Source organism: Ctenocephalides felis, unplaced genomic scaffold, assembly GCF_003426905.1.
Source record: "Ctenocephalides felis isolate EL2017-DRISC unplaced genomic scaffold, ASM342690v1 CF-g0.4_SCAFFOLD_02601, whole genome shotgun sequence".
NCBI classification, from domain to species: Eukaryota; Metazoa; Arthropoda; class Insecta; order Siphonaptera; family Pulicidae; genus Ctenocephalides; species Ctenocephalides felis.
Genome location: NW_020538755.1, coordinates 25,343 through 35,240, shown reverse-complemented (window position 1 = coordinate 35,240; position 9,898 = coordinate 25,343). Strand labels below are relative to the sequence as shown.

Sequence of the window (9,898 nt, the reverse complement as noted above, 5' to 3'; positions counted from 1 at the left end):
GTAATTTTTTCAATATATTTATCAATACTTCTTTTATTAGTGACGAACAATAAAATGATACATTTCTAAGGAAATTTTGACCTAAAATTGTTTTCATCAATATCTGTACCTACTTTTAATTTTTTACAAATTTATATATGCAAGATGTAGTCACTTTTAAGGAGCTCTACAGGACGCACCGGTTTGTACTACATTAGTTTAAATTTTCTATATATTTATCAATACATCTACTATATAGGCAAATAATAAAATTGATACGTTTTCTAAGAAAATTTTGACTTATAAATTTTTTCCTCAATATCTGTACCTGCTTGTGAATTATTACAAACTTACTTATGCAAGGTGTAGTCACTGTTTAAGAGAGCTCTACAGGACGCACCGTTTATACTACATTTCTTGTAAATTTTCTATATATTTATCAATATATCTACTATAGTGACAAATAATAAAATTGACACGTTTTCGAAGATAATTTTGACTTATAATATTTTCATCGATATCTGTTCCTACTTTTAATTGGACTGCTTAAGGAGCTCTCCAGGACGCATCTTTTGTACTATATTTTTTCAAAAATGCGTGAAAAAATATATTTTAATTTAAATTTTTTTGTGGAAGCCTAATGTAGATTAAAATAATAGAGGGCTGCTCATACGTCAAATGTTAAATGGTTTAGTAAGTAGCAAGTAGTTTTATTTATATCAGAAAAACCTTATTCAAAATATCAATTTTTTTGAAATGTTAATATAAAAATTTAATTTACCACATAAGCAGTTAGCCCTTAAATAATTTGCCTTTGGAACAATTTGCCCTTAGAGAATTTTCTGTTTCGATAATTGGATGCTTGGATAATAATTAAGCATATAGATAAAAATTATAAAATAAATGAAGAGCCACTTTTACTACTAATTGGCAACCAGTTAAATATCTGTTTAACTAATTTAGAATTCAAAAAAATTGATTATTTTACGAAAATTACACATTACTTCAAAATTTATGAAATTCAAATGAAATATGAATTCTTTGATATAAAAAAATCTAGGTAGTTCTTAAAAATATGTATAAAAAGTAACACAATTATAAAATGAATCAAAGGCTTCATTACTATTTCATATATATTTTTTTGTTAAAAAAAAACAAAAAAAATAACTAAATCTTAAATAAATTTAAAAAATCTTCTATAAAGGCTACTAAATTAAAACATGATGATTTATCTTCTATTAGGCTACGATTTGATTGAATGACAATTAAAATAACAAAGTATATTTATTACTCGATATAAAAATAAGTATATTTTTCATTAACATGTTTATTAAAACCCTCAAATTCTAAAGTCCTAGTTTAATATGTATTATAAATATTAAAATGTACTGAATAAAAACACTATTTCATATAAAAACTAACTAACAAATACTGTTTTGTCATATAAATTATTTTTAAAAGTATGAAAATTAACTGATTGTGAATGTAGAAGTGGTATGGTATATAAGTTGATGGTTTACCCACTGCAACGCATGCCACATATGAATGTGGCTGGGACATAGTCGTTATTAGTTATAAATTTCAAATTTTAAGTTATATAATTATTATTATTATTTGTAATTTTAGGATGAATCAGCAAAAGAAGATGCAAAAGCAGCTGTACAAGAACTTGTAAAAAAATGCGCCAAAGAAACAGGAGCAACCGAAGGTAAACTATAGAACTATAAACTATAAAAAAATAATTCATTGTTTAAATTTTTGTTATAAACTATAATTGACGTTTTTTATTGCACGTCCATTGTTTGTTAGTAAAAGTTTATAAACAATTTCAATGCAAAGAAATTCAAAACACATACGAGGTGTGTTCAAAAAGTACCCGGAATTACTAATAATTAAATTTCGCGGGTCTGGAGTGTCTGATTGTCAAAAAATTTTTTTTATTGTGTTGGTATACATGCCCCTAAAGTATGATGAAATTTTCAGCTATATTCACTGTTTACTTTGTCTGTGGTAGTCGCTAAGGTTCGACGTGTTTTTCTGAGCTCGGCGATTTTTACAATGGAAGAATTGAAAAGTCAAAGAATTTGTATTAAATTTTGCGTAAAAAATGAAATAAAGTGTTGCAAAGTGCAAAAATTCACCAGATATGGCTCCGTGTGACTTTTTCCTATTCCCAAAGTTGAAGAGACCCATGAAAGGACGGCGGTTTTCCTCGATTGAAGAAATAAAGGCCGAATCGCTGAGAGTGCTCAAGGACATATCAAAAAGTGAATATCAAGGGTGCTTCGAAAATTGGAAAAAACGCTGGCATAAGTGTATTATATCTGGGGGGGACTACTTTGAAGGGGACCACATTAATGTAGACGAATAAATAAATATTTTTTTGAAAAAACGAAAATTCCGGGTACTTTTTGAACAGACCTCGTATACTGTGATCAATATAACATCGATAATTGGATTATTTTAAATAATTGTTTCAAAATGATTTTAGATAAAATAGGTAGATAATAATATTTTCGAGTATATATTTTTAACTAGAAATAATATTAGATAATTTTGTTCTTCAGGTAGTATGTATGTGAAAAGTACACACAACAGAATTTATAATATAAAAAATATTAGATTTTGAGTGTTAGCTAATATCGACTATTAGCTAATAAGTTAATAAATTCGACAAAAATGAGAGAAAATATCTTATATATTATATATATATATATATATATATATATATATAAATGCGGTTAATAAGTATTCATACAAAATACTTAATTCAAGTAAAATTCTTTTTTCAACAAGAGTAAATTAAAAATTTAAAATTCACTTTATCAAATTAGTTTTTAAGTATTTTTTAAATCTATTAAAAATATGAACAGTTATTTTCAAATTAAAAATTTAATTATAATTAACCTAAGTAATTCTCTTGACTTTTAATAAAAATTTAAAATATGTGATAAATACAGCTATTAAAATAGATATTTGACATATGTATATTAAATTATGCATGTAATAAAATAATTAATTGCATTTTAATTTAATTTTAATAACTCATATAGATGTTAGCTCAAATTTGAGCTTAAATTCGAATCACAATTTTGGATGAACAAGAACAAATGAAAATCTTAGATATCACTTTATCAAATTAGATTTTAAGTTATTTTTTTCCGTTAAAAAGAAAAAATTATAATTTCATCTAAATATGAACGAGTTTTTATAAATTCAAGATTCAATTCTGGAAAAACCCTAAATAAATTTATAAAATTTTGTTATAAATTTAAAATTTGTGATAAAATCAGCTAATTATTTAAAATATTCGATATAGACATATCAAACTGTGAATTTAATAAAATATTTAATTAGTTTTTAATTTAATTTTAGAAATTCTTATACATAGTTTGTAAATTAATTTTGGGTAAAATTCTCGATGAATAAAAGCAAATTAAAATCTTAAAAATCGCTATAAAATTAATATTTAGGCATTTTTTCTTAAATTTGTTAGAAAATCAAAATACCTGGTGTTTTTTCTCCTAATTGAAACGCATTTCCACGCATTAAAATTATTTTAAATGATTCAAATGACTAGATTAATATTTATAACAACAAATACACTTTTTTACTAATTTTTTTTTTCTTATTTTTAGAGGAAATCAAAGAATTAAAAACTAAAGTACCTTTGGAATCCAAAGGAGCAAAATGTTTTGGAGCTTGCTTGTATAGGAACTTTGGAGTGGTAAGTATTTTTATAAAAAAAAAATCTAAAAACAGTAAAAACTTTAATTTAATTTCTTACAAATTCTGAAATAGCTAATTTTAAATTAATTCACAATTTTTGTAATTTTTATTAACTTCCCGTAGGGTAAGTTATTGTAATGGGCCGAAAATCGGAATTGAAAATTTTTACATTTCTCGACGTTTTGAAGGTTTCTGAACGTTTTGGCATACCTCAGAAAAAATGGATGTGTGTGTGTGTGTGTGTGTGTGTGTATGTATGTATGGATACAAATTTTCGTCCACGTTTTCGGGCGTACGGATCAACCGATTTGAATGGTTTAAAAAACATTCGATTCCTATTAATAAGGAGAAGAGCTGATTAGTTTTTGGCAAAGACAGGTCCAGCAGTTACGGAGATAAGGAGCAAAGAGTGCAGAAAATAGAAATCGAGTTTTTGAGAGAACGGAGCATCCGATTTGAATGATCTAAAAAACATTCCATTAGTAATGATTGGGAGAAAGGGTTATTAGTTTTTCGCAAAGGCAGGCCCAGCCATTTCGGAGATACAGAGCTAAATGTACAAAAAATGGCAGTTTTTGAAAGAACTAAGCGTCCGATTCAATTGATTCAAAGAACTTTCTGCTTGTCTTAACAAAATAATTGATTTTGGAAAAAAAAATTTGTACCATTTTTTTTTTTTTTTTTTTTTTAATTTTTTGTATGTCGAAAATAATTCAGATTTTATTTTTAATTCTGACTATAGTTCTAATATACTTTAAACAAATAATTTCAACTCTGCAATTCAGTTTATATAATTCTTATAAATATTAGACAATAATACAATATTTATAATAATCTATTTGAAAACATTCAATATTCCTCGAACGTTTCGTTACGGTACGGGAAGTTCCAGCAATTTGCCTTAAGGCACGATGCCACCCACCCCACTAGTTTATTTAAACTGTTGAAACAAAACTTAAATTTGAATTTTGAACATTAATATGATAACATATTAAAACTTACATTTTTGAATCAAGTTACTCTATTTAATAGTTATAGCATCTATACATTTTTATTTCAAAAAAATATAATCGTAATAATTATTTAATAATAATTAAAATAAATATAAAAAAAAAATGTTACGATAAAGCCCCTTACTAGTATACTTCTATTTTCGGGCTTACTTAATAATAAATCAAAGTGTTATGGATAATTTAGGTGAAAATTTTTATATTGGATCAATTTCTACTAATTTATTTATTTTTTTAGTTCAAAGACGGAAAATACAACCCTGAAGCTTTGGTGGCAGCCAGCAAAATGTTCTACGATGAAACTACTCCTCAACACGAAAAGGTAAAAAAACATTTTTTGACACTAAAACCCACTTCAAACTCATTAAATTACCTTGTAAAATAATTTATGAATATCATAAAACTATTAAATCTTAGAACGTTTCATAAATCCATAGTTTTTATCAATCTTCTTCCATCAAATCAAACTTTTCGAACTCTTGAGTTTTGCTTCCAAAAATCGCGCTTAAAATCAGTTTACAATCAATAAATCAAAATATATTTTATCAAATATTATCTTAAACATTCTAAACAATTTTTCTCAATAATAATTTATTTTTTAGATCAAGGAAATCGCTCAAGAATGTGCAAAAGAAGTCGTGGATGCTGATGAATGCGAATTGGCTGCCAAAGCAGTTGCTTGTGAAAGTCCCAAATTTAAAGAAAATAACATCGACATTCCACTTTAAAAAATTATTTTTGAATAGATTGTGATTGCAACAATATCAGTTGATGTAAAAGATCTATTAAATTTAGGTATAAAAATATAGAGAAAATTGTTCGTTTAATATTGCTCAATATTGATATAGAACAGTAACTTGAATTACATCTTTGTAGAGAAAATGTAGAAATATCACTTTGAAATTTTGTTTTCTAAATTGTTTGTGATATCAACATTTGTTGATTTGAAATATGTATTAAATCTAATAAAAATACTACAAAAATATAGAAAGAATTGTTTATTATCAACAATGGATCCATTACCATTGTCTGGGTTAATAATTAATTGACGAAATCATCAGTAGATTACCTACAACATTATTAAATTCCCAAATTTAAGGAAAATAACATCGACATTCCACTTTGAAAACTTATTTTTGATTATATTGTAATTTCAACAATATTAGTTTATGTAATAGATCTATTAAATTTAGTTATAAAAATATAGAGAAAATTGTTCTTGCAATATTTAGCTTAACACTGATAGAGAAAAGTAACTTGAATTACATCTTTGGAGACAAAATATAAAAAAAAAATCATTTTGAAATTTTGTTTTTTAAATAGATTGTGATATCAACATTTGATGATTTGAAATACATATTAAATTTAATAAAAATGTTACAAAAATACAGAAAGAATTGTTTATTATTAACAATGGATCTATTACCATTGTCTGGGCAATTAATTGACGAAATCATCAGTAGAGTACCTACAACATTATTCGGCATTTTTACTAATATATTGTAATAAGAGATCTATTGTCAAAAAAATTACTATGATTTTCCAATTATTTCCTAATTGGCGTCCGCAATTGAAAAATCAAGGATAGTCATAGAGTATAAATATAAATGTTGTTTTTGGTTAGGGAATTGTTTTAGTCGATTTGTTTTGGAATAAACATAAAAAAAAATCAGATTTAAAATTGTGTAAAATTGTTTAAATATTTTAAAATCATGATGTCTAAAGGTTTGTTTATGACGGTGGTTTTGGTGTCTCTTGCTGGATGTATTGCTGTGAGTAATTTTTGAGATTTTTATATAGCAAATAGTACTTATGAGATTAATTATTCGGAAAATAATTATATAATTAATAAGAAAAATTATATTATACTTCTCTATTATATATTTGTCTGTTAGTTGATAATTCAGTTGAAAATATAACAAAACATTTTTTTCTGACATTATTTAGGTCCATAACCTAATATCGTTGTTCTCAATTTTTAGTTTATTTAAGATTTAAATATTTAAGAGCGCAAAAAAGTTTTTTTTTTTATAGAAATTAGATAATTTTAGATTTAGATTTGGATACAAAATTTTAATTGTTAAAAGTCTAATGCTGGAAAGTTTTTTCTATACATCTTTTTTTTTAATTAGAAAAATATGTATTTTATTGAAAAATAATTTAACCAAACATTTATACATAGCATAATCATTATATATAGCTATATAAAATATATAGCATAATCATAATCAGCATAAATAATATTAACGATAAGATATCATATTTTCGCATTGTATTTTTGCACGATATTTTAAATATTTACCTTTTTATATCGAAAAAAGTAAAAAAAAACTGATGTTCTGAATTTGTCTTTGTCTATACTAATAGAAAATTTATTTCGTTTTAATATAATATAGAGTATTTAAATAATTGCAAAAATAGTATTTGGCATAGTTATCTATACTATCATTATTATTTTACTATCATGTTTTGTATAGTTTTCACAAAATTTTATTTTTTTAGAGAATTTGTTTAGATTAATGATATATGAACATTTTTGAGACCATATAATTTAGTATTTAAATTTTAGGCGTAATTTTAGGAATGGGGGATTTGTCTATGACGATAATAAAAATTGTCTTCGATTTATTACTATTACAAATTATATTTATATTTTTATTCAGGGTAAAATGACTATAGAAGAAGCCAAAGCAACTTTTATGGAAATGGCAAAAAATTGTGCAGCTGAAACCGGAGCAACTCCAGGTAATAATAAAATTAAAATTTATAAATTGTCAAAAATTCAGAAATTAATCATTATGTAAGTTTTTTCATAAATTAGAAATTTTTCATAAATAAAAAAGTACTAATGGGTAGTTCTCTAAAAATTATACCTTTATTAAATCTCAGGTTAATTACTAAATGTCTTATTTATACAGATTGTAATTTAGATATAATTAAAACAAAATTGTTATGTAAGTTTGCTAACACCTATGACAAATTAATTATTTTTTTATTATTATAACAGAATTTGCAAAGTAGTCTGGTTTCAAATCAATATCTTAGCACTAGATTTAAATTGTAGTATTGCAACTATTTATTTTTTATATTATTATAATAGCATTGTACAAGTGTTATAACTATTTATTTATATTAACTTTTTATTATAACATATTAGTAAATTTATAATAATTCTGCAGATTCAAACGTAGTACTTGAATCCAGAGACTAAATTTCTATTTAAAGAAAAAAAATTGTAATAGATAAAAATATGTTAATAAATCGACATTTTTGAATCATAAGTTATTTTACCAAAAATTCTTTACATAAAATTATATTTTATGAGTTTTGTTTCAAATACTTAAAGTTTATGGTCATTAAAATATTTGATATAATTTGTTAATATTTTTGTTATTTTTTGCAGAGGAAATTGCAGAATTAAAATCCCACGAAGTTCCAGAAATGCGAGGAACAAAATGTTTGGCAGCTTGTATATACAAAGGCGTCGGAATAGTAAGAAAAACAATAATTTTATAATTTAAAATAATAATTTATTTAAAAAATTTATATGAAGATATATTAATAATAAATGTTAATTTTTTTGTAATAGATTAAAGGTGGTAAATACAGTGCTGAAGGATTATTAAATGCAGGCAAAATGGTGTACGATGAAGGATCTCCTCAATTTGAAAAGGTAAAATTATATTGATACTTAGAAAGATGAGCTAGTACAAACTAGCCAGCTTGATATCAGGCAGTATGTTATCAAATTTTCAGTCAAAGTTATAAACCACACACTTAAGTGAATAAACATATACACATTCTCCAAAATTATTTCATAATCATATATAGTATAAGGAAACTGTACAAATTGAGTTAAGAATGGTTGACCGTTAAAAATCGGCAGTGTCCAAATTATTTTCACTTTTGGACTTGAGGGAAAGATGAACCAAATTCCAAAATTTCATGCAAATTGGAGCACAGTAAAAAAATTCAGAGGTTATACCATGGTTATACCTTTTTTTCCTCTCCGTTAACTGCACTCGGTATTAAAAAGATATTTTCCAATCGTGGGCATTGCTGCAACATATATGTATACGCCAAAACTTAATACATAATAATTTCTAATATATATATATATATATATATATATATATAGTCTACACAAAAAAGAAGAGTAGTTGACCACTGGTTTGCCCTCTCCAGAAAAATACTAGGTTTCGATAAACTATGGCAAACACAGACAGCCAGTAGAAAATATAGTTCTGATTAGTATTAAAAGAGATATTTTCCTTTTTTCTATTTTCATTTTTTATTTTTGTTTCAGATAAAAGAAATATCAATGGCTTGTGATGCAGAAGTTTCCGGATCCGACGAATGTGAAGTTGCAGCAAGTGCAATTGCATGCGAATTGCCCAAAATAAAGGCGGCAGGATTTGAAATTCCGGTTTAATAAGAAAAAAAATTAATTGAAAACTAAAAATGGCTTGATTTAATAATTGGAAGAATGAAAATCTTTTGTCCTTGCACTTGATAATATGTTGTCATTTACAGATGTAATAGATGTAAGAAAAAAATTATCAAATGTTGTAAATAAAATTAATATATGTGTTTGTGCAATAATAATACAGGAATTTTTATTTTATTATTTCATATGGAGTAAAGTAAAAAGCTTCAGCTCCATTATCCTAAAATAAGTAAACTATGCTGTTTTTTAACAATACTTAAATAAAAATAAATGGATAAAGATGTGAACTAGTCATCACTTTAAAGCGACTTCAGGAGATAAAATGCCACATCGATAATTTTTTTAACAAAAGTTGTTTATTAAAAATACTTCAATATAAATTTTAACTCTGGTACGTTTTTTCATTGCTTTATGAAAAATATTATTATTTTCAAGTTAAATCCAACAGGTTTTTTTATATAATTTCTTGAATAGCTTACATTTGGTTAAGGTAGGGATCACCTGAATTTTTATTCTGGCGAGGTGTAAATAATAAAAAACTAGTAAATAAAAAAGTAAATTAATTTAAAAGTCAATTTTATGAGAAATTATATTAAAAGTTATTTTTATTATGATGAATAATTCTTCTGCCGAAGTTCCATACGAAAGTTGTATGCAGAATGATCTTTGTTAAAAAATGTGCCCATAAAATATGTATTTCAAACAGAAGTTTTATTCACATTATTTGAGATAA

At 24.7% G+C, this 9,898-nt stretch overlaps 1 protein-coding gene across 1 annotated transcript; it reads left to right on the top strand.

The window, feature by feature from the left end:
- Positions 1–1,605: 1,605 nt before the first annotated feature.
- On the top strand, positions 1,606–5,558 carry LOC113381116 (general odorant-binding protein 19d-like; the record flags this gene model as incomplete). The annotated part of the gene is made up of 4 exons (XM_026620095.1): positions 1,606–1,687; positions 3,618–3,706; positions 4,957–5,040; positions 5,321–5,558. Coding segments are annotated over 4 exons (381 nt in total), but the record flags the coding sequence as incomplete, so codon positions are not given.
- Positions 5,559–9,898: the final 4,340 nt, after the last annotated feature.